The 26,140-nt window shown below is 45.0% G+C and overlaps 1 protein-coding gene across 2 annotated transcripts in view; it reads right to left on the bottom strand.

Moving 5' to 3' along the window:
* LOC144729404 (inositol 1,4,5-trisphosphate-gated calcium channel ITPR1-like) overlaps window positions 1-26,140 on the bottom strand; it is a 154,616-nt gene that overhangs the window by 106,472 nt on the left and 22,004 nt on the right. For both annotated transcript variants that reach the window (XM_078609666.1, XM_078609667.1), the window contains exons 5-15: window positions 20,544-20,630; window positions 17,849-18,007; window positions 17,148-17,246; window positions 13,847-13,930; window positions 12,158-12,304; window positions 8,096-8,191; window positions 7,435-7,485; window positions 6,761-6,909; window positions 5,057-5,156; window positions 2,442-2,602; window positions 872-1,013 (exon numbers count right to left, since the gene is read on the bottom strand). In XM_078609666.1, coding sequence (XP_078465792.1) covers window positions 872-1,013; window positions 2,442-2,602; window positions 5,057-5,156; window positions 6,761-6,909; window positions 7,435-7,485; window positions 8,096-8,191; window positions 12,158-12,304; window positions 13,847-13,930; window positions 17,148-17,246; window positions 17,849-18,007; window positions 20,544-20,630 — 1,275 coding nt within the window. The remainder of the gene's footprint in view (window positions 1-871; window positions 1,014-2,441; window positions 2,603-5,056; window positions 5,157-6,760; window positions 6,910-7,434; window positions 7,486-8,095; window positions 8,192-12,157; window positions 12,305-13,846; window positions 13,931-17,147; window positions 17,247-17,848; window positions 18,008-20,543; window positions 20,631-26,140) is intronic.

The raw sequence follows: 26,140 nt of genomic DNA, 5'->3' as shown, positions 1-26,140 counted from the left end.
GCGACTCAGTTGGACTCACTACACAAGGATGAAAGGTTGTTTGGTGTTTGATTAGTAAAAACAGAATTTTGTTTGTTTACACACTGGGATAGTGTGGTTGGGATACACGGATAGAAATTTAAAAATTAACCCGTAAAAACAAAGTTTTTCACTATAAATCCTTTATATGCGTGGCATCGGTTTTATTTTATTATTCATTTCTGTTTTTCTTGAGTAAGAGTTTCATTTTTATCACATTGGTATTTTAAATTAAATATGATTTTTTTTTTTCCTAAAAAGTGGAAAATTTAGGATTTTTTTTTCACGAAAATAAATTGTCACGCACAACGAGTCTGTGTGCAAACTGTCAGCTCGATTGGATCACGGGAAGTGGGTTAAAAAACGATCGAAATATTTGCACGGTCGTAAGCGCGCAAGCAAGCAAGCGAACTTAATAGAAAGGATTTAAAAATGGCGCCAACTGTCAAAATCCCCCCCCCCACCCCCTGCTCTCTGTAGCCAGCGCCTGGGCCACTGCAGCCCGTAGGCCCGACCGCAGTTGCAACGCCTGCTCCACCCGACATCTACGAAACTATGATTTGAGCAATTCCTTAAAAAGGAAAATCGGGGGGCGGGGCAAACTTCGCAATGCAGCCTCTTGAATGAGCGTCCAAAGAGACTGGGGGGGGGGGGGGGGGGGGGGAGGTGAGCAAGGCTTTTGTGCGTAACATTTTTCACAACCACTTTTGTCAATCCCACTGCTGGATTAAGGCCCTTTTCCCCATGTCACGACGGTCGTGGGGAGGCGCCGACGGCACACCTTTCACCACACGATGGGCAGCGACCTTTGAGAGAAGGGTCGCGTGGAACGGGCGGGGGGGGGGGCCCTCACCTGCTTCAGGATGTTCTGCTCGCGCATCAGCTTCTGCCGCTCGCGGTTGGGTTTGGCGACGACAACGTCCAGCGCCTCCTGTCCCGTGTTAGGGATCTCCGCGATGAAGAACACCAGGTCCTCCAGCAGCTTCGTCACAAACCTACGGGCCAGGAAACATCCAACGTCACAGCCGCATTCCGTGTAGCAACAGCGTGAATGGCAATGGGGCTGGACCCCGTCACGAGAACGGCCGATGAGAGACGAGAAACAAAACTAACTACGGAGTGGAGCCTGAGAGAAACTAAACTATTTACATTTTTTTTTTATTTTAGCAGGCAAGGACAAATGATCCATATAGCTATTTTTCAGAAGCATCCTGGCCACAAATGATAGCCCAAAGTGGCCAATCGTGTGGAAATTTATAGCAGCGAAATTACTCTAAACGCACGTTTGTTTCCAAACGCGGACGGAAAAACCAGAGGACCTAGAGAAAACTCCACGCAACCTCCAAATATACAGCAGGCGTCAGGGGTCTAGATCAAACTCGTGATCTCCCGTATAAAAGGTAGTTAACATCGACAGAACCAAAGGCAGACAGCGGATTAGACGGTAGTAGCTGGACGATATTAAAGAGGTCGGAGGCTACAACTGGGCAAAATAAACTAAGGATCGGAAGGAATTGAAGAAATTGGACGACAACAGCTGAGCCCGAGACGACATGCAGGACAGAGATGGAGCAATGATATTTAAAAATGATCAGCCCATGCGGTGCCGTATAAATAAACGCTTGCACAGTGGAGATAAAATTCGAGGCACGCAAAGACACGCAGGCTTCGAGATATCATTCGAAATGTTAAGTAATAAGTGGGCTCGAGAAGGACACGTCGCTTGAAGGGACGCTGGTCAAGAATAATGACAGAGTGGCAGCGCAAGGGATGGAACGTGCCTGAGGGCATGCGTGTCCATCAAGCAAGATGAAGCCATGAAATCCGCCCTTTTAGCAGGAGCTAGATGGATTACTGGGGGGAGGCTTCTGCGTTTGTGCTGAACAGACTGCAAAGTATTAGTCGCGCTACTCCTGAAGTTATCACATGGCTCGCGAACTTCAAACCTACGATGTAGTATTTACGCGTACTTGCCACACGCTGGAAGAAGCCGTCGATGCGTTTTCGGTTGTACAGCGGGTTGTTCAAATTACAGCCGACATTTCACTCACAACATGTGGACATCGTGCCAAACCACCGTAAGGACACATCGACGAGCTAGATAGATTATTACGTCGCAGGATTGATGGATTAGGTCATGAGTTGGGCAGGCGTTAGCATGGGTTGGCTACGTATGGTGCGAAAGAAGTTCATACATATAAACACAGGCCATCATTTAGCAGTCGGTTGATTACAAGTATGTTTAACTTCTTTCGCACTGTACGTAGCCAACAGTGCTAAATCGGAGGTGTGGCGGAAGGACAAACTAAAACAAAAAGCAGTTCAAGAAATTTGCTTTCAATTTAGCCGATGATGAAAAAACTCCGCGGTTCATTTGGCGAAGGATAAGACGACAACCACAACCGCCGCCTTTGGCTCCACACCTCCTCTCGTTCTGGGTGATGGTCCCCTTCTCCAGCTTCACAGCGATCGAGGCCAGGACCTTGCTGGCATCGTTTGCAAAGTCCAGGTCTCGGACCTCCAAGGGAGACACGGGGACGATTGCGAACGCCTCCTTGTCCTCCTTCACTGCACACGTGCCGATCTGGTGGTAGGGGAGGCGGGCGGTGGGGGGGGGGGGGACCGTGTAGCATGGACACACACGAGGTGGTGGAAAAAAAAGAGCTTAACACTCACACACATCGGATTCCTCCAGTATAAATATTCTCATAACGATTCTGACGTGAAGCTAAATTAAACTGCACATTAAAGGAAGCGACAGATTAAGCAAGTAGAGGGTGGGGATAGGCACTGTGGGGGATTCACAGGCACGGTCGCCAGTGTGTGAACAGGCATCATTATTTTAATTATTATTTGCACATTCTAGATCACAATGCTCAGATGCAACGTACAATATTACTTTAATTGATATATAGCCCCCCAGTGGCAAAAACACACGCCCACACACACCCACCAAAATGTTTAATTAAGAACCCGTTCTTCTTGGTTCTTTCGGTAAAGTCACGTAGAAGGGAAATAATAAAATAATAAAAATAAAACATAATAAAATAAAAATGAAATAATAATATGAATAAAATAATAATAGAATATTTTTTATTATTTTATTATTTCCCTTCTACGTGACTTTACCGAAAGAACCAAGAAGATGAATCCCTGCAGTCACGAAAGCTTTAAATCGAAATAAGAACCCCCTTATAATAACTGAAAAAAAGTATAAACGTGGAGTAGGCTACACTATATAGCAAGGGGAGTGGTGACAATGGAAAGCACACGGTGGTGTAAATCATGAGATCACCACGGCTAACAGTGGCAGGCGATGTTCCAAGCAGTCCTGGGGCCACCAACACCCCACGGAACTGCATCAACCGGCGTGGGGGCGAGGCGACGAGCAAACAATTTCCATTCACTGCCACTGGCATGCAGAGGCCCTCTCATCCAGGGTTGGAAGTGCAAAGTGGCTGTAGAAATGCTTTGATTACACTGGTCACCACACTTTTTCTGGCATAAGGTATTCCAACGGTTTTAAGGTAATTTTGGGGTGCCGATTCCAAATCTGGCATCAGTTTTTGTCTATCACATTGAGATGTCAAATATTGCATTTTCAATAAAAACTGCTGAAGAAAAATATTAAATAAATGTGGATATCTACATAAAATGATATTATAAAAACACACTATCCTAAAAAATACAGCACCATATTTTAACACTAAAGCAATCACTGAATCGCAACAACTTGCAATCATAAGTGACAGAGTTAATTTCGGGTAAAAATCAATGAAAATGGGGTATGCCGATAGCATAAAAATGAGATGTGATAGAGCAAACCTGAGATCAGATTGGAATCGGCACCCTAAAATTAGTCTAAAACAGCTGCAAAAGTCCAGGCCAGAAAAAATGTGTTTTTTTGTTGACCAGTGCAATTATTACTCCGCGAGGATTCTAGACCGATGTGGGCAAGGCAAAGTCGTGCTTGCGCACCCCGCCACCAGCCTGTTCTCTTTTATCTCAATCTGTGGTCTCTCCTTTCCGTGTATCTTGCAGCGTAATAATGAAATTACACTTTACGGGAAATCTGTTTTCCAGTAATAGAAAGCCATCTGTTGTACTGGAGACCCTTACGACACACGCAAAGCCCTTTTTCGCAGCTGCTCATGGCATAGGTGCAGCCCAGCAATGGCTAGCTTACATCACTGCTGGCAGAAGGGTCTTCACTCAGGAGGAGATCTAGTAGAGGGCATTTGGAAAGGTGGAAGTGCCCGCACTTTACCCTACCATACACGACCCGTTGATCGATTAACTGTGGTGAGCGTATTTGCAACGCTGGGTTGACAGAGGTGGGGTGGGGTGGGGGGAGAAAAGGGTGTGCGGAATTGAAGAAACTTGGCCTCATTTCAACTCTAGATTTGAAGCTTTCGTGACTGCAAGGATTCACACTCTTAGTTCTTTCGGTAAAGTCACGTAGGTAAAAAATTAAAATTAATAAAAATAATATAATAAAATCACGACGTTTCGGAGGCAACACAAGTCTCCGTCATCAGGTGGGACCGTCACAGCCAGATTTGCTGTATTAACTGCCGCACCTGGAGGTCACAGTTCCTATGATGACTGTTTCATTGCTTTCATGGCTTTATTTTGGCGATTTCGAAAAGTGTATTGGTTTAGCCATGTTTGTTTGTTGTAGTACAGAGTTAGACTGATGGCCTTAATCTAAGTTGTCTTGTGGTTGTTGTTGGTTGTTTGACTTGCATCCCACTGGGATTTTTGCACACAGCGTTGGTGTACGGTGTTTTTTCTGCAATATTTTGCTGTCTTTAATTGGATTTTCTGTTTGCACTCAGTCACATATTCACTTTAAGATGTTTTTTTTGTTCATGTTTTAGTTTTTTGTTTGTTGCGGTTGCACCCGATTCAAGAGCCGAGTGGCTCACAGGGCTATACCTAATAAATGAACTTGAAATCAGTGTGCCGATCATTACACCACTGCGTAAATCCAAAGCGACGTCATGGTCAACCGCGATAAAGTATAGGGGGCACTCACTTTAAGCATCACCGGCTTCTCCTCCTCCGTGTCGATGGGAGACGTGGTGCTGTGGACCCACGTGTTGGTGCACAGGTGACGCAGCCTCACGTACGAGTTCCTAAAAACACAGGCGTTAAAACAACAAGTGACGAACGTGATCGGTAATACAGCCGATCGGCAGGTCACGCGCGGTTGGTTAAAGTGCCGGGGGTGGGGGGGGGTAACCTCTCACTTCAATGTGCCTGAACAGTTTAGAACGGGAGGCCAAATACCCTCAAGCAAGGCCCTCTGGGAGCACACGTTAGTGGCGGGCCTGCTGCCAGCACTGGCGCGGGCGAAAGGTGGCAATGTTGCACCTTTACTATCTGTCAATCCACTGCTGGATGCAAGACACCTCTGCATGGCACGTGGATCAAGGGGGTTATTTGACCATAACCTCATCTTGCTGGTCAGCATGGGTCGGCGAGGGTTGGGGAGCACAGATGATGTTTGGGCATCGTACAGGGCACCAAGGGTTTTTTTTTTTCTCATGTACTGCCTTCTGTTGACAAAGTAGGCCCTGCAGCAGACTACAACACCTGTTTAGTGCATGGCGGTCACATGTTCAGGCCCTTGGTGGGCTCCGAGTCATGCTTAGATTCTAAGATCTCATGAGATAGGATTCATTCGGTGTAAGATGGTCTGAGGCAATACGACAAATTTGCTATATTTACCCAAGAATGCCTCACGAATTTCTCAAGACTTATTCAGGAGGATTCTCCACATTGGACTTTGTCACATTCCATCAACGAGCATTTAGCAGTAAGAAAGAAACCAGAGAACCCTGAGAATACCCATACACACACGAGGCTAACACAAACACAAAGCGTTGCACAGATGGTTTCAAGAATCCCTTGCTGTACTGGCATCTGGCCACCTCGCAGGCCATATGATAGCACCCAGAAGTAACTGGATATGGAAGGGCATGTGAGGTGAAGGGTAAAGTTAAAATAAACATATTGTATTGGACGTAACCATATTCCAAATCACCTTTAATAAACGTGCATTAAAGGTTTTTTAAAAGAGCAATTTAATGTAACTGGAGGGAGAAAGGAGAAGAAGGAAAAAAACCCCATTGGGATTTAAAAGCTCAGCTGCTGTCTGGAATAAAACAATTTTTTTCAAAATTTTGCATACATCCAGCTTTGAAGAAAAATATGTAATTTAAATCCAACCTCATTAAATACAATCAATTTGGATGAAGGGCTCATCTTATGAAGAAAATTACCACTTAGCACAAAAGGAAAATGCAGAATAATTGGGCGAATCGGTGCGCATTATGAAGCTGCGTACAGGCTTGGGAAAATGCACCGTCTCATGCCACAACTCCAGCGGGGCCCATTTCATCGCTGAAGCATTCATCATCAGCAGAGATGAAAGCGTTGTGAGGAATAACACCTCGCGTGCGGAGGTGGAAACACCAATAGCCCTCGAGAACGGCAAACTCTCGACCGTGTGGGCCTCACAAAGCGGCCAACAACCCCGTAGGGCAGTGTTCTTCATTGCAAGGGCTGTGGGCCACTGGATGGCCACTCGTGGCCTATAGTGCAGGCCCCACCTATAATACACAAATGTGAAATTGTGCTGTCAAACAGTCGTTTTAAATAGTGTGGTGGCCCCCACACCAATGTCTTAAAATCGGCGCTCTGAAAATGAGTGAAGAACACTGCCGCAGGGCATTACCGGGGCACGAGCGAGTCTCCCCTCTGCATGGTGGTAGGGTCCAGCTCGAAGATGGAGGCGATGTCACTGCCGTGGTCAACGGGCACCAGCGTGAACATCATGCGGTCGCGCTTGCGCCGCGCGGCGCTGCTTGCCGGTTCGGCGTCCACCTGCGATCGCCGAGGGGGTGGTGCGGGGCACCGGCGTCAACCGACATTTCGGGGTGCCCACGCCGTAACCGAAACGGAGGGATGCTCCGCGCGCCGAACTATCGGGGCTGCCCCACCCCGCCGTCTCCCCCCCCCCCCCCCCACCCGTCATGCCTGTGCCGTGCTCGCACTTTGTTAGCGGGCAGCAGGAGGGGAACAAGCAAAAGAGATTGTGTTCGATGAACTCTCGCCTGGTTACCAATAATTGTAATTAAACTACATTCAAATGATAGCGATTCTAATAACGGAAACACTAATTAAAATAATTTCATCAACATTGACTCGTGCTCCATTGCCCTCCGATTATAAAGATGTTCTGGGGGGAAAAAAAAAAAAAAATCGCACTCCAAACTTGTGCACAGTGTCAAAGTTGAACAATTCTGGGACGGGTCAGACTATTAGATGCATCCAACGTTTATGTTAAAATTAGAGAAGGTAAAAAGTGCAACTCTCAATCTATAAAATACAGCAACATTGTAGACGTACCGAAGCTCCTACAGCCATCTCTTGCGGCTGTTCCTTGTAATCAGGGTTTACCTTTAAAAAAACACAAATAAACATTCACAATCACCATATTCACAATTTCATCCATGCCATCCCATCATGGTGGGGTGGTGGGGGGCAGTGGTGATGCAGTGGTTGGCACACTGGGCTACCGGCTGACAAGCCACTGTTGTCAGCCGGTACCTTCCCACTGCTGGGACAGTGGTCTTGCCGAAATTCCTCAATCTCTTCCTATTCTTAGTTTCTGCTGTCCATGTGGCCTCCAACCCCTTTGGTCTTGCTGTTACCCTCTCATCTGCCATCTTCTTCTGCTGAGATGTTAACTACCTCGCCTAGTATGAAGGAGGTCGTGGGTTCAATTCCGACCATGGCGTCTGTCTATTTAGAGTTTTGCATGTTCTCCCTGTGGTCGCGTGGATTTTTTGGTCGGGTCCTCCGGTGTTTACCTCCACATTTAGAGAAGCAACATGCATTTAGAGTAAGTGGCTGTTGTAAATCTCCACATAAGCCACATCTCACCGAGCTATCATTTGTGGCCAGGTCACTTCTGAAAAAAAAAGAGCGATACGAGCTCAGTGGGCCTTACCTGGTCAATTTTAGTTTGCAGTGCAGTGACGTGCGGCTGGGACATGGTGTGGCATACCTCCGCAGCCAGATGATCCCCGGTGGAGAGATGCTTGAATCGGAAGAGGCTGTTCCAGTGGCCGGCGCCTTCTCGGCAAGGGTCGTGCTGAACGACCTGCGCAAGGGTGAAGACGACACGGTACGCGAGTCCACACAAAGTCCCCACTACCACCACTACTACCATCATCATCATCGTCGTCGTCGTCACCGCAGTCTCCACCAATAGCACAGGCATCAACATCTTCAGCTCGGCATGCATTGCCTTGTACACCTTTAGAACTTGAACTGAACTTGAACTACGCGTCACACATTGGCAAAGGAGCCATCCGAAATCTTGCGAGCATTTGGGAAGGGCCAAACACATATTTCCCCCCCCCCTTTGCAACTGTGCATATTTAAATAAGTGCGATTAAAAAATAATATCACTTAGCCCCCAAGGAATGTATTAATCTGTACAAAGCATTTCACAGCTTAAATCTAGAACTTGAAAAATGTTACTTGCGGCAACAGTTCAGGAGAATATAAATTTATTTTAACTTACTGTGCCAAACTTATCGTGGAATTATTTCCCTCCAGCAGTTCTATGCGATGTATAATATGTAAAAAAAACATGATAAAGATGTTGTATTTAAGCACTAAATACATACCTAACCTTACTCTGAATGAAGTCTGAGACAGCATAGGTTTAAAATGCAATGGCTGTACCATATACTGCATAAAATATTGTTAAAGGTGCAGGTGCTTTGCCAATTGACTGCTAGATGTAGTGTATAGTGTAGCAGGACCACAGGAGGTAATGTGGGTTGTTTGAAAATACACCACCGTGTTGGGTCACTGAAGATTGCTGCAGTGGGGGGGGGGGGGGGGGTGAGCGGGGGAATTGGGGCCCTGAACTGATTCAGACATCACACACCATTGCCGTAAGCTGTGGCAGGGAATCGAACACGGGTCACCAAGTTCATGGCGCAGTACACCAAACTACTGCGCCCTTAAACCATCCCTTTCCACCGCCCCCCACCCCCCACTGGTAAGGGTACATACAATGTAATAATTAGGAACGGGTTTGTTCAATAATCAACGTTGAACACTGCGGGAGGACTGCCTCAAAGACTCGTCTGCGCTGGTTTACAGCAAACGACCGTGCACAGCGTGTCGGCGCAATAAATAGTAGGCCCTTAATTAGGAAACAAACAGGCCAAACAAAAATCAATGGTGGAAATTATTTAAAGCGCAGTGGTAATTAAAGCTCATTTTAATGCACGCCACGCGTTTCCGACTCTGCACCAAGTTTGCAGGTCCTGCGTGTGACGTCTCGCCAAACAACCTCACGGTGGAGAGCTACCGAATGCAGCAAACCATAGCCAATAGCAGAACATTTCTGAAAAGGTGATAAAAACGATCTGGTTCACCCCCCGCCCGCCCATCTCCATGAAAGATGCAAATCTGAGCAAACAGTTTGGGGGACTATCACCTCTCAGTCATTTATTTGTAATTTTATTTCGTATGAAAAGCCCAAATTAAATAAAAAGGTAAATTAATGGAGGTCTTTACCGAATCTTCTGTCATGTGCCAGAACTCTCAAGATAAGCACGGTACAGTCCGTTTTTATTATTAAAACAACAAGGTTCCATGCCGGGTCCAATTCTGTTCATTATATTTACGCTATCTTGGACTAAATTTAAATCACTCAGAATTAAATATTTTTGCCGATGGCACTGTCATGCTCTTATCAGGTAATTCTTCAAAACATGAAATGTCACACTGAAATCTCTCAAATTCACCCCCCCCCCTTCCCGAAAATCATGGCATCTTCCAATAAAAACACAGCTTTATTCTTTTCACCTATTACAGATATCAGAAACAGCATCATTGAACAAACGGAGTACTTCAAATACTTGGGTTTATCAAATGGATTAAAAGCTGAAATTAAACCCCATATTGAGCACATCTTAAAGAAAAAAAAAGGGTCTTTACATTGAAACAAACATCGTTTCCCCCAATTCGATTACACCTTCAAATTGTTGATGCTATCATTCTACCACCGTTTGATGACTGTGACGCTGCTTACAGACCAGCTACTATTGAATCATTAAAGACTAAACCCGCTTTATCGTTCTGCTCTTCTATTTGCACTGGATGTACCATACAGGACCCCACCATCGTGATCTCACTTGATGCAAGAAGAAATCTTCATTGAGCCCTGTTCATCCGTAAGAAACCTGACTGGCAAATCTGCACTATACTTGGCACATTCAGTCAACTCATTGGTCAAATCCAAGAAACCCAAGACGTCCATCTAATTGCCTTGTAACTATCTCAAGAACAAGAATGGGTGACAAAGTTTTTTGCCGTTGCAGCACCAACGTTTTGGACAAACCTTGTTCACTCCCTTAACATCGTAAATCTTCCTTGAAAAACATTCTGAAGCAGAAGATTAGAGCTGAATACAGGCACATTTGCCAATATGGTTGGAACTTTGATCCATACCCATGTATCGGTAGTTCAATTTGAATTTACTATTTTTTCGGAGGGACTGTGTTGCCTGGGACAGTTTATGCTGTTGTTTTACTGCCTTTCCCCAAGCTTGGGAATTTATGTGCTTATGAAAATTAACTTACATACGTTATTGATCATGTACTTAATGGGCGCCACTATGGTGTAACGTGATCTTCCTCGCAAGGTATGCAGGAGATCAGGGGTTCGATCCCGACCCTGACGCCTGTATATTTGGAGTTCTCTCCGTTGTCACGTAGATAATTTTTTTTTTCTCCAGGTCCTCCAGTTTTCCCCTCCACATTTTTGAAACGTGAGTTTAGATTATTTGGCTCGTAAATTTGCAAGTGATAAAGCCACTTTGTTGAGCTATCATTTGTGGTCAGGCCGTTTTTAAAAAGCCAATAAGCTCAGTGGGTTTTACACGGTAAAATAAAATAGTTTATTTTAGTGATTTGCTTATCTTTCCCATACTTTGCACTGCTATTGTATTTTTGTATTTTGTTTGTCGTTGTAACATTCTGACTCACCCCTACTGGACATTCTGAAAAAGAGCTTAATAGCTCATCAGATTCGTGCAGTATAAATATTTCCTATTCCAATTGTGAGCTTCTTTCGCACAGAGCCAACTGTGCTAATCGGAGGATGGGAGACTGTTATTGTAGAGGCTTGAGGCTCCGGAGGTGTTCTTAACATTACCAAAAAAATATCACATCTTCCATTCCATTTGGCAAATTCCATTCGAGTTAGAATGGAGGGGGGTAAGGATGTTGAGGGGGGTCCAAGCACGGAGATGGTACAAATGAGATCCTGGATTCTAACCACAGGTTTCCTCAGGTCACCTGTGATTAAACAGTTGTGGCGAGTCGATGGTCAGTTAAGCTGCAAAAACACACCAAAAATATTATTTTCTCCATTTCATTTGATAACGTTTCAGCTCTACGAATAAATAAATATCAGTTTATCGTGCAATGAAGCATTCCCTAACAGAACACACTGGAAAGTTTCCCCCTTAAGAGTTAGATTTGTTTTTAAATATCACTTGTTAGCAGTAGTTGTGACATCTCTTTCTGCGGTACGTTTGCTCACATGGTATCGATTTTGTTGCTGGCTCGGCTCAAGATTTTCTGAACGAGCACTTACGAACATGAGAATGGAAATGGCTTCGTGAGGAGACTATACGCGCGCATCTCTCGGTCGCATCCTTTATGTTAAGTTCACTTGCTTGCATGCTTGCGACCGTGCAAATCTTTCGGTCGTTTTTAACCCACTTCCCGTGATCCAATCGAGCTGACATTTTGCACACTCGTTGTGCGTGACAATTAATTTTCGTGAAATTTTTTTTCCAAAATGTAACATTGTTTAGGGAATTTTTTTAAAACATTTAATTACCAATTGCTTAATGGTGGCAGACAATCATCTGACCCATAGGTGGCAGAGATCTCAAGCCAGAGGACGAGAGGACTGCAGCCGCCACGCATATAAAGGATGTATAGTGAAGAACTTTTTTTTACGGGTTAATTTTTTTTGAACTCGAACCGTCTTTCTTTCAGGCCCCCTACGAAAACCAACGAACAGAAGTCCAAACCTCAATCTCCCAGAGGGCCTTGGAACTGGTGGCGGAGGTCGCCGACTGGCGGCCCGTGGTTCGCAGGAACACGTGACGCTTCTTGCGGTACTCGTCACTCGTCAGGAACTTCTCTTGCTCCGCATGGAACAGTCGCACAACGTCGCCCTGCCAGGAAATAAACAAATGTATAAACACACTATGCATACGTTTTTTTTTTGGGGGGGGGGAGGGGGGGGGGGGAGTTAGATCGCAGAAATATAAAAGTGCCGTTTAACCCGCCGCCTCCCGACCGCAGCCAATTATAGTAAGGTTTGTCACGTAAAACAAAACCTGCTAAATTAGTTACAACTTCAGCACACCGGTGTTGGAGAGTAAACCCACAACATTTACAATTTCATTAAAAAGTATATATATCATGTAAAAAAAGGGGATCTTAGCAGGAGTTGTGACATCTCCTTCTGCGATATAGCAAGCGACATTAAATTCATACAAGCCCTCCGTTGCGGTTGTGGGGGCAGCACCCCTTGCGTGTTCTTCGGCTCGATGTCCCGAAGTCATCGCTCAACAAGCTGGGGGAGGAAGCCACTATGCCCAATTGGGTTCCCGAAGCGCGTGGAGCGAAACAGTCGGGGACAACGTGCCGAAAAGCACGCGGCACAACCAGAAAAACCCGCCATCGGATAGAGCTGCGAGCTTACATTCATTTGCAAGGCGGCTCGTGCCGCAGAGACTATGGGCTCGGCCCCGAGAATCCCTAAGGGCACAGTGAATGCAGCGGATTTGGAAAGTTCAGAAATTGCTTCGAGGAGATCACAGAGCAGCTGCAGCAGATGGGGCAAAGAGGAGTTGTATGTGGTGGGGGGGGGGGGGGTGAGATAATTTAGCGAGGGAAGTGGTCAAGGCACAAAAGCAGCCCGAGTGCTACGTAAAAAGAGCAAAGCTCTTATTCTATCAGCATCACTCACCACCGAAAATGGGAAAATGTTTTCGTCAATTCAATAAACCGTACACAGTACGTACACAAACCCAACTTTTTGGGAGAGTGCTGTTTGCGAGCAACTATTAAAAGGATGGCCCGGCACACAAGGGGGTGGGGTGTGGCGAGCACTATGCCTGGCCACCTTTGTCTCTTCCCAGCGTAATGCTTACACAACACACCAGGTACATCTTCTCGGTTCTTTCGGTAAAGTCACGTAGAAGGGAAATAATAAAATAATAAAATAAAACATAATAAAATAATTCTCACGACGTTTCGGCCACAACGCAAGCAGCCGTCCTCAGGTGAAGAACAGGTCTGTCAGAAAGACAGCGCCTGAATTTATTTTTATTTATTTTATTTTGTTATTACCCTTCTACGTGACTTTACCGAAAGAACCAAGAAGATGAATCCCTGCAGTCACGAAAGCTTTAAATCGAAATTTAAACACCAGGTACACATTCAAGGCGAAGTGGATGTCAGGAGAGGTCCATGGGTGGGTATCGAAGCGCAGTGCATTAACCACTGTGCCACCACACATGGCTTTGTAAAATGCTCAAAATGAAATTCCAACATCGAAACAGAGAAGCCTTCTTAGGAGTTAGCCAAACATCTCAGTAAGGCTTTCATGGAGTAAGAAAAAAACCCATCATTGTTGTTGTTGTTGTTACACAGTTCAGGAATGCTCCCAAATGCGAGCATGCAGACGTTCAAACGCAGGTGGAACGAACCCCTTTCAGGATGTCCTCCTTGTTTTCACTCCATGTCATGAACAGAGAGATTTTCCAGCTTGTGCTGCAGTTCACGGAGTTGACCTTGCGAAGAAATGGGAAGAATAAATAACTTTTACAACTTAGACGACTTCAACCCTTCCGGCTCCCTTGTCCAGCAACTGGGCTCGCACTGGCCCGTGGGGTCCAGTTGCACCGCCTGCACACTCAGAATCAAAATGATTATTGATACTGGAGGAGGAATACGGTGAGCTATAAAGCTCTTTTTTTAACAGATGTCCATCCAGTCGGGGCACGGGCTAAGCACAAGGATAGCAAATCGCCCAAAAACACACAAATTAAACTAAACCATCCATCCAGACAGGCAAAGCCCACGGAGGTATTAAATTATTTTCAGAAGCGACCTGATTACAGATGATAGCTCAACTCAAGAGCTACACCACTACTCCTCTGGTTTGGAGTTTGCATGTTCTCCCCATGGTCACGTGGATTTGCTTTCCCTCCGGGTCCTCCAGTTTATCCCTCCACATTTAGGATCGTGTGTTTAGAGGATTTGGCTGCTATAAATGTCATTGCCGCCACTTCGTTGAGTGATCATTTCTGGCCAGGTCGCTTCTGAAAAAGAAGCCAACACACTCACTGGCCTTTACCTGGTAGAATAAAAAATAGTTGCGTGTTATTTATGTTTAAGTGATTTCCTATAGTTTGCACTCTATCGTGTTTTCGTATTGTTTGTTGTAACGGTTTTAAATCTGGACATCTGTGAAAAAAAGAGCTTTGTAGCACATCGGATTAATCTCCCAGTATAGAGAGTCGGATTCTGGATGCATTCTGGTAGAGCATGGAAAACTAGTGCCATTGATGCAGAGAGCAGGCATCAGAAACAACCTCCGTTTTTCCTTTGTTCTCCGAGTGCGTCGGCAGTGCGTCTTAACAAACGCTACAATTTAAGCATGTTACAAAAAAATGCTGGTCATTTTACAAGCATCTGTTTTTCTAAGTCATGCGAAACAATTCCTCAGTCCATGAAGGCTTGCGACCCAAAAGATCTCAAACATGTGGAAACTCAGAACTTGGAAGCCAAACATGGGGTTGAGTCTGAAGAGTACTTGGATGGGAGAGAGACCGAGCGTTGTAAGGCCAAGGCTGCATTTGGTGGCCAGGAGATGGCAGAAAAACTAAACGCATGCGAGCGGAGCTTTGAGTCGCTCTCAGATGGTGTTTCCGGGTCGTACCGCGTGTTGTTTGGCAAAATATCCGGCGTGCCTCTCCTGCGCACTTTTAAATCTCGATTTAAAAAACGAATTTCTTTTAGAACCGCTTTGTGCGTTTGGTTTGTTGTCCTTCCCCCGCACCTCAGATGAGCACGGTTGGCTACGTACAGCGCGAAAGAAGTTCAACAAAACATACGGAACTCCAGAAGCTTCTGGCATGTGGAGCTAAACGTTGGAAAGTGGTGTAGAAAACAACCTTGAAACTTGGAGAGCTATGCAGCACAACAGCAAACAGCCATGCAGCAGGGCTTTGAGTGTTATTCTTGTATGCGGCATTGGTTTTCGCCAGACACCCTTGCCTTTCTCCCACATGATGCCAACACGCTCAGAAAATAAATGCTAGGCCTCCAAATGCAGAACCTCTTGAAGTGGAGTCCTGACACTCGGCGAGGCTTTACTGGGTAAATATACACGATCGTGAGATCGTCAACTGCTACGCATTAGCTAGATCAAGGATGGGTTTGAAAGAATGACATTTCACACAATGATTTGGGCTATTAGGCCAAAAACACAATTTCACACTCCAGAAAATAATAAACAATGCACTTCATTAACGTTCTGACACAAACTTTTCATGATTGAAATACTAATGCAAGTACTGAAGTATTTATATTTCAGATGTAGCTGTGATGAAATGGCTTGCGAGTGAATTTTGAGAAGGCAGATAATCTGGTTTGACAAGCAAAACTTGAAGAGAGTCTATTAAAAAAGAAACGTCTTGCACGTCAGCTACACCACAGACCCCCAACAGTGCCAGGAGAGAGAGTCAACGTCATGGCAATGGTGAAAAAAAAAACACCTTCAATATATTTATGATGACATTTGTAAAAGATTAATATTCCCTTGGAAAACAGCCACAAGTCAACAGACTTTCATGCACAGAGATGTATGAATAGTTAATCAAAACCATTATGCAAGGTTGGCAGGGGGCGGGGGAAGTGGTAGAAGAATTTGGGCAATGGTTTAAGCACTTCGCTATGAGAACCTGCAACATAAAGTTCAACTACAGGCCAAGTTTAACATCGGTGGCAACTTAACACTGAAACGGAGCACGGCAAGCAGGTAACATGGGCGTTTGGCCAATCGTCTGCATTGGCTTCAGGTTGTTGAAGGCATGCATTACAAGGTCGCACTCGTTAAACACACAAAGTGCTTGCCACAAATGAATCACAATGCCTTGCTAATCTCGTGAAGGCGCATAAACCATCGCGCTAACTCCGGTCATCCTCACAGCAGCAGTGGCAGCTTTGGGCTAACAATGGAATAAAGACGGTCACTGCATCACACGCTTTCAGATGCGCTTTTGTAGCCATCTGGAACGTTCTTCTTTCCTATATTAGGAAGCTACAGGAGCTATGCACTTTTAAATCATCGATTAAAAACTAATTTCCTTAGAACTGCTTTTTGTGTTTAGTTCGAATTAAACACAGTTGGCTACGTACGGTGCGAAAGAAATTCAACATACCTACATAGTCGTTAGTGGTGAGCCAACCCCAAAATAATGTTTGAGAGGAGATGTGCTGTAAGCACCTTTGAATTGGCAACGCATTTAAAAGCACCATATAAATGAAAAGTTGATCAACATTGTAGCCATTACATTAGAAAGAAGATATTTCCATTGAATGGCAGTACCGAATCTTAAGAATTCTTGAAAAATCTCAAAGGGGGCAAATAGTTACCGAGCTACTTACATGCCTACGCACGAGACGGTTACTTTAAAGAAATTGGATAGGTAAACATTGAGCGGCGAACATTTTTTTTAAATTATTCTTTTCATGTTTGACGTGGATAATCTCTCGAGATGGGGACATCGTGACGCATGCATTCACGTTCGCTGTGCATCTTGCATGCGAGGTAGATGTAGATGGCCGAAAGCATGGGCAGCAGGTGCAGTGGAGGAAGCTGTTTGTACGTACGTATGTAGAAAACTTATTTAGCATCATGCGTAGCCAACCACGCTGATCGCAAGTGTGGGGGGAATAACAGACACGCTGCCTTCGTTTTCGTTGAGGTGTTAGGGGCCTTACCTCCTTGCAGCCTGGATTATCTACCAGTTCATAATTGCTGGCATGTAGTGGCTGCCCAGCATTCACAGGGTTCAGAACCACCTTGTCTCCAACCACAACCTGGTAAGAAATGCGAATACAAATTAAGATAATTATTTGCATTTCAAAAGATACAATTGGAACGCAAAAGGGTGAATCTTTTTCACATTTGCATATACACACAGGTGGCTGGGTGGCTCAAGTCCGAGCAGAGCCAGCACCACTGACATTCTGGGTTTCAATCCATGTCTCAGCCACTTGATACTAAGCCATGTTTCTCAGGTAGAGTTGATGGCCTTATCTCAGTTAACAGTAAATTAACTTTTTTTTCACAGAAATTCTCGCTCTGACAAATAAAACAATTTTGTTATTTGACTAATGCAATGGACATTTATTTGGTACACATCCGCACCTCCGATTAAACGCGGTTGGCTATGTACGGTGCTAAAGAAGTTCACACACACACACACACACAAATGCTGACCAAAAACACTAAAATGGCATCTGTGGCGAGGTGCAGACGTGCGCCTCGCTCTTCTGCTCCAGTGTCAACCAAACCGCGCGCGGGCCTGTGCCCACAAAACGGTCGTCAACGACGCCGACCGTCAGCACGATTGACAAGGTACAAATGAATGACTACGCCTCCTCGGGATTACAGGGAACGCGTGCACGATGGGACTCACGCTGTCGCCCATGGAGCGGAGCTTGTAGAAAGGCTGGACGTAGAACCAGGATCCCTCATTGCCGGAGCCGTTCAGCACCACGCGCATCGCGTTCTTCTCCAGCAGCGCGGGCAGTCGCTTGTTCACCGTCATGTACTTGTTGCTCTTCATGTGCAGCAGCTGCGCAAAGCGAACGGCGCAGACACGCAGGGGAAACACTCGTTAAGCAGAGAGTGTGGAGGTGCAACGGTAAGCATGCTGGAAGTGCGATCAAGAGGTCGCCCGTTCGCCAGGATATTTTACTCGCTGCAAAGAAGCGTAGTGACACGACCGCACTCTAGGACACCTGGCGCCACACTGTGCCACCCGCCCTCCTGCAAGGCTTCTGGGAACCTGTTAACAACCCAAAGTACGAGCAGCTGGGGTGATAGAGTTGCAGTGCTCTTTTCGGCGTGCACCACATGAAACGTGCAAGATTGTGAACGTTTAGATGCATGAACAGTTACCGTGGTATATTTTTGTAATTTGCCATTAGGATTGACAGTAGATTAAAGAATTCATCGACTTGGCGACTAAAAATAGCATCGTACCATACACGCACAGAATCGCGAGTGCAAAAATTTGCAATGTATGCAAATTACAGTGAATGTAAATTATATACTGTTAATAAAATAGTACAAAAATATAAATGAAAAGCTCGTGTGAACTGAATCTAACAAATCATGATCATTTATTTAACTTCAAGGGGAGAGTGGAGGGTGGGGTGAATCGTTACATTACTAATTAGGATTGGGGAGAAATCGAATGTTGAAATTTGCAAGTGTCCACTTTTTGGTCACCCTATCCATCCCAGCAAAGACATTTCGCATCTACATAAGCATCATCATCACAACATCACTTTCTCCTCCAATTAAGAATTTAGTTTTTTTTTATTAAAACGATTTATTTTTTTCTCCCTTAATTAAAACCAGTAAAGTTTAGGCTTTGTTTGTGCAAATTAAACTTATCGGGACTTTCGGTAACCATGCCATGCATTTGTCACTGTGGCAAAATCGATTGCCCCCTTTCAGCCAGACAGACAAAAAGACAGACTGAAAATCTGCAATTTGACTAAAACTCGTATCCACTATCGAGCTGCAGATAGTGTACAATGGAGTGCTCTTTTCGTCATTATATTAGGCAACCCAGAAAGGTCAAAACTGGTCTCGAGTTTGTCTGTTTAAACAAATTCTGCTGGATAACAAGTCAACCGAGGCGTGGGTCACATGACACCCCGAAAACCAATGGAAACGAGAGGTTTCATGTCAAGGGATTATACAGGAACAATGGAAAAAAACATGCATGTGCCTGTTTGTAATTCAATTATACATTTTAATATTCATATATTTAGACGCTCCTAATAATTTTGTACTGTACCTATAAAAAAAATGCACTTTTCACAGACATTCTCAAGGCGCTGGTGTGGTTAAAACACAGCGCTATAAACAACTCAGTGGTCAGAGTTCAATTCCTGGCCATGGTTCGAGGCCTTCCTTTGTGTTCGCCATCGTGTACTGACCGGTGTGATGAAGTACGGTTCAAACAATCCCTACGGATGGACACAGCATGGGCAAGCCTTTATGCGGCAGTGGATGGATAAGAGGCTTTAAAATGATATACGAACCGTTTTCAAAAATATTATTAGGACACAGAAAGCGGATCTGAAGACGATAAAAAAAAGCATTGGAAATAATGCAGCATCGCCGTCAAAAGGGCGTTTCGAACTATGGATTTCTCTTTAGATAAAAAAAAATCACCATCTGTGTTTTCGGTTGTACCCGAGAGTGCGCCTATAAAATAAGAACATGGTAACGCTGAGCCTATCCTACAACTACAATAAATAATAAAGCTTTTTAGATGAGGTGGGTTTCTTTGTCTTATGGGAATATCTTCCAAGCAAAACATTTCTTCCCAAATGAAGATAAAGCTACACTTTACAAAGTCACCAGCTGTAAATGTATTCACTTATAAACACTACCTGGTGCATTAAAATAATATATATTTTAGGTATTCGTACAGGATTTAATTAACCAAAAAAATGTAGTCAAATGCAAATATACACAGTAAACCATACGCTGTTTATTCAAACAGTGACGGGCAAAGTGCCCCGTATGATTGCCATCTGTCTCGCGCAGTGTGCAAAAGGCCTGGCTGTTATTTGCAAGGCAAAAATAATAACAAAAAACAATTCCAACAATGTTCAATAGCATGGGATATAAGAACACAGGGTTATAATGCTTAAATAGCACGGGTTTAGTGTTTAATAGCTTGGGGGTTTTGAACCTGCAAGGCCCTGCGGTTCCACTGTACATCATGTTCCAAAAATTCTACCCACTCGCATATGCATGAGATGTGAAATCGTACTCCATTTAATGAGTAGACCCCACCGGGGGAGATGTCTTTTGGAGTCTAGCACCCAAAGGAATGGGAAGTCACTCACAGAACAATAATCCTCCAGAATTAATAAAAAGGGAAAAGTGGGGAATTGGGCCTTTGAGATTTGGTAGTATTTTGAAGCTCCTTCGAGATTTGTTTCAAATTCTTAAAGAATAATACGATTACACACACAGGTACGCGCGTGCACATAGACTTACTTTGTTCTAGGTGTATAAATATGCCGTGCAGCGCGATTTAACCAAATGCAAAGGGGCTTATAAATTGTGAGCAGTGCACTGACCTGAACCACGTTGCCATACTGGATTACAGTTCCAAGCAGTTTCTTGTTTTCAGACTCATTCTGTTTCTTCTCAAGGTCCGCAGCATGCTGTGTTGACAGAGGCAGGTCAAGTCATCGGCTGCAAGGGTTACAAACTTTAAGACCCACGTGGGATTACAACTCGCAAACCTTAAAGCACTGGTTGCACATGCATGCATGCATATCACCAGCATCGATTAAAATCTTGAGCGACTTGCTCGTAATGCAATAATGTAAAAAAAGTACACGCGCAATGTCGCGGTGCAGCACAATTCACGCGCAGATTCACACATCTGTTGTGTACGCACATAAACATTCCAATGTCATTGTTACAAGTGGAAATTCTGCGTTGCCAGATATAATTGATGCCCACGACTCGTTTATTTTACCAACACAACCACCGCGCTAACTTCCTTCCGCTCACAAGCCACAAAACCACAACAATCATTTTTTTGCCAAAACTATAAAAAAACCGCACCGCATGCACCACTACTGTTTTTCCCCCTCTTCTTTCCCAAGGCTAAATGTCGCGCAAGAACGGGCATCAATTCGAGAAGCCCGTTTAATTGGCCGGCTGCCCATCCGCTGGTCATTAGGCGATTCCCAAAGCGGGCCGCGAAATGTATTTGGCGCTGCTTTACGGACCCATTCCAATTGTGACGAGCGACCCGCGGTGACGTTGCAGCGCCGCTCGCAAAACGAGCCACATCGCGGCGCCACGATTTGGTGCTCGGGAGGCCGACAGCGGCCACATCGAATGTAATGGCTCGATTGACGGCGGATGCAAGGTCGAGGAGGAAGGAGGATTGTGTGTGATGGTGGATTTTTTTAAATCCTTTATATTAAGTTCACTTGCTTGCTTACGACCGTGCAAATCTTTCGGTCGTTTTTGAACCCACTTCCCGTGATCCAATCGAGCTGACATTTTCCACACAGACTCGTTGTGCGTGACAATTAATGTTCGTGAAATTTTTTTCCAAAATTTTACACTTTTTAGGACAAAAATATTATATTTAATTACCAATTGCTTAATGGTGCAATGCAATCATCTGACCCATAGGTGGCATCTATCTCAAGCCAGAGGACGAGAGGACTCTAGCCGCCACACATAAAGGTTTTATAGTGAAAAACTTTGTTTTTACGGGTTATACTTGTTTTTATTATAGAGCAACCAACCCTGAAAAGGTTCAATTGCAACCCTGCAATTGAACCTGCAGTGGTGTCCTTGCGCACACCACTGCTGGATAAAAAGGCCCTACTGGAGGGAGTTCTCGAAAACATATTCGAGGGCATTTGGCCTCCATCTTGGAAGGAGGTAGGTTTATACCCACACTTTACACCACCACTACACGAAACCAGTTGATCGCCGAACTGAGGTGAAGAGATTTATACTGCCGGTTGGACAGTGGTGGTGGGGGAGGTGGGTGGGTGGGAATTTAGGAAACTTGGCAATTGTTTCAGCTGCCATGCCGGGAGAAAGAGCAGGTGATCCTTGCGTTGAAATTCTAGTGTGCCGACCATTTACACCACTTACGACTACTATGAGCCAAGAATGTCTGTGCGTCCCGCGCGTGACGTCACTCCACGTCGACCAGCCCCCCACATTAATAATCACGACCAGGTGACGTCTTCCAAATGGACAATCCACCATTGATAATAATTAGCGGGTGACGTCACTCCACATGGGGGGGGGGGGGGCAAGGCGCCTCCTCCCCCCTCCTCGGCGTCAACTTACAAGCCTCACTACAAAGGCAGAACCCTCACGTCACGCGATCTCCGTAACGCTATTGAGACATAAGTAAAAAGGACATCATGATGAACAAGAGATTATAACAATACAAGAGATTATAACAATACAATAAAAGCGAATGACAATTCACAACATTGATAGAATGCATGCAAAAAACTATAAAAGCCAAGATAATGATGACACTCACAGGATAGGTATACTCTAATGCACACACCATTGTTTAGCAACAGAAATGGACAAAGCAACCGAGATTCAGGGCAATAAAAAAAAATCAGTAAAGCACCAACAGCCTTAAACATTTGTGTAAGCAAGTGTGTGAAGATAAGGTATAAACAGAAAAAAACTCGCGCAAAAAACACGGTGCAAACTACATTTAGCTACACAACCATCTCCCTCCCTGCACAGGTAGATTAAGGGTTCGTCACGCGAGCGTTACTGCCGTTCTGCATGCCGGCATGGTACGGCCCATGACGCCTGTTGTTAAGACGGATTAAGCTCCGGAGTTTCAGGCTGGCACGGCGAGCAAAACAAGCTGGTGCACAGAGCGCACCTGGGCTCCCCCCCTCCCCAGGTCCCCGGGGGGGGCTCTACGTACAACATCCATCAATTCTAGATTTGAAGCTTTCGTGACTGCAAGGATTCATATTCTTGGGTTTTTTCGGTAAAGTCACGTAGGTAAAAAAATTTAAATTAATAAAAGTTAAATAAAATAAAAATAAAATAAAAATCACGACGTTTCGGAGGCAACACAAGCGTCTGTCTTCAGGTGGACCTGAAGACGGAAACTTGATACAGCAAGCGTGTTGTGATGGTTCCACCTGAAGACGGAAGCTTGTGTTGCCTCCAAAACGTCGTGATTTTATTTAATTTTACTTTTATTAATTTACATTTTTTACCTAACGTGACTTTACCGAAAAAACCCAAGAATAAACATCCATCAAACTCGCCACGCCGGGGTGACCAAAATCAACCGCGCGTCGATACCACCCCCCGTTTCCGTGCGTCGTGTCGCTCTGATCCACTGCCCGGACCTGCGGCCGCGCACCAGAGGAGTTCGCCTGGCCGCTGCCCACAGTGAGCGCCGGATCGATGCCGCGACGATCACTCGCGGCGCCCGGCATCTACCGCCGAGCAAATGAGAGAATTCCCAGAGCCGCACCACGGTCTGGCTTTCTTGGCGCCTCGATAAAAATCAGCTGGCGGAAGGGCGTGATAATAATTGAGTGTTCTTATATAAAAAAGGTCTAAAAATTGATTTAGTTTTTTTGTTTTGCCTGCCCCTGTTCATCTGTTAACCTCGCACACTCGCGTTCTCTCTAGCATCGATATTGCCCTTTCGCAAAATGGTACACTAAGAGTTTCGTCTGCTTTACGTCAAAAGGGTGATAGCATGCGCCCATGTCAGCCAAGGTCATAATGAGAAGGCAATGACATATCCTGGGATTCCTGCAGCGTTTCTCCACCCCCACCCCCAACCCCACCCCCACCCCCGTGGTAGACTCGTGAGTGACAGATCTCAGACTGTAGGGCTGCACCGTCGCCGACTTAACAGCGCGATCCAACCAGACAACATAAACACGCATTCATTCATTAATTAGTTTTGTAAGAAAAAGGCAAAGCGCATATGACAAGGTGACATTTTGGGCGAAGGCCCTTTAGCTGGAAAATTAGCACAGATTGGCTATGTACGGTGCGAAAGTCCACCACACATGCAAGGCAAATGCTCTTAAGAATTTCCACTGTGTGAAAATGCGACAAAATGGGCCATTTTTTTTCTTGGTTCTTTCGGTAAAGTCACGTAGAAGGGAAATAATAAAATAATAAAAATAAAACATTATTAAATATTTCTCACGACATTTCGGCCACAACACAAGCAGCCGTCCTCGGGTGAAGAACAGGGCTGTCGGAAAGACAGCGTCTGAATGGGCCATTGCCCGAAACGTTACCAAATATAAAACGAAACTTAAAAAAAAAATTTACCAGGTAAAGCCCACCGAGCGATATGGCTCTTTCAGAAGCGACCTGGCCACAAATGATAATTCAATGAAGTGGTTTATCATGTGGAAATTTATAGCAGCCAAATCATCTAAAGAGCACGTTTATAAATGTGGAGGAAAAAAGGAGAAAAATCCACACGACCACGGCGAGAACATGCAAACTCCATATATAGGCATCAGGGTTGGGATTGAACCCACAACCTCCTGTATACTAGGCGAGGCAGTTAACATCTCACCACCATAGCTACATATATAGATAGCTCCTCTTTAGGGTAGTGTTATTGATGAATGCGTAGAGTTATTCTTTGTGCTTGTGCACTGACGCCAATGAAGTACCAGATTTGTTCGATTCAAAAACCGCATTACAACTTGGTTAGGTTCCCAATGAAATCGGCCCCCCTCTCGAATTGAGGAATCATCATGGAAGCAGGGGTCACAATCAAACGTCAAGAATCGATCCTCTTGTAGAGGACACCGTTGGTTACTGCCTTGCCTGTGCTTTACAAAAAAAAACACCTTTTATGAATGTAAACAAATTATCATATAAGCACAATTCAATGGCCATATTGTGAGCACAAGGATAAATGTTTGTTTTAAAATTGACAAATCTTTAAGATGTATGGGAAGGTGGGCCAATGCCTTTGATTATTTTTGGTGATGGAATAAACATGAGTGAACTGAAAAATCTACTCATGGAGAAGGGAGAACACTACCACACAGGTGACCCGAAACCCACTTCCTTCAGTCACTCAAGCGCACCGTTGCCCTGCCGATGGGCAGCTCACAACACACCGTGCTCCATCCGCGTGCGATCCACCAACCCTATATGTCAGACACTGGATTAGACATTCAAAGATCCCCAAAATAGCCTAAACACACGTCTGGGTGGGTGGCCAGCACCACGTCCGGCCACCATTTTTCTCCCTTGTGCTGATGTTTTACACACCACATGAGGTACTCATTCGAGGCACAGTAGACGTAGGGGAGGCCCAGAACCGTTTCCAATAATCGTCACTGTCGACGGAACGGGAATTGAACCTGGATCGCTGGGTTCACAGCGCAGTGCATGATCCGCTATGCCACTTCAACACCAGCACCACCACGCCCGTCCAGTGGCATGACACCACAGCACAAACTTTAGAGCTAGAGCGTTAACAGAAGTTGGAGAAAAGTGTCCCAAACAATGTGTTCAAGGCTTTAGCTTAAAAATAAACATACGCATGTAGACCCCACATTTATTATGACAACGTGCAGGTTTTTCAAGCGCGGTTTAAACTTGTAAAGCGATCGTGTTGAAAACAAGATAACTCAAGCAGCACCATTCCATAACTTAACACGACATTCGTCGGTGCGTATTTCGCCCCTGCGGGCATTGCTGCATGTTTGCGACGATGCTGCAGCAGGCAGCAGCAGCAGCAGCAGCTTCTGCTTCGTAAGCCCAACTCAAACAAGCCATGCTTCCCCAGGTGAAACGGGAGCTGCTGAGCTCTGCCGGTTTGTCGAAGCTGCAATGGGATTAGCGAGAGTTGTTTGGGCCTGCCAACGAGTCCCTTAATTAATGAGCAACTTTCAATTCAATTGAGCTGCTATGGCCGGGTGGTTCAAGGGTCAGAACGGCAAGCCGACAGCGCCCAGAGCCTGGGTTTGAATCCGGGTTTAGCCGTCTGTTATTAAAACAGGGTTCAAAGGTCAAGCAGAGTTTGCTTCTGCACCATCATTAACAAGGGTATATTAAAAAACATTTCTAGGATATTTTGTAAATGTTACTTGCCACATTCTAGCTCTGAAAAATTAAATAGTGTGTTATGGGTTCTTCTGCAATGCAGCAAACA

The sequence above is a fragment of the Lampetra planeri genome, chromosome 32 (assembly GCF_965212315.1).
Source record: "Lampetra planeri chromosome 32, kcLamPlan1.2.h2, whole genome shotgun sequence".
In the NCBI taxonomy this organism is placed as follows: domain Eukaryota; kingdom Metazoa; phylum Chordata; class Hyperoartia; order Petromyzontiformes; family Petromyzontidae; genus Lampetra; species Lampetra planeri.
Note: the sequence above shows the minus strand (reverse complement) of the source record. Positions and strands in the feature narration are given on the sequence as shown.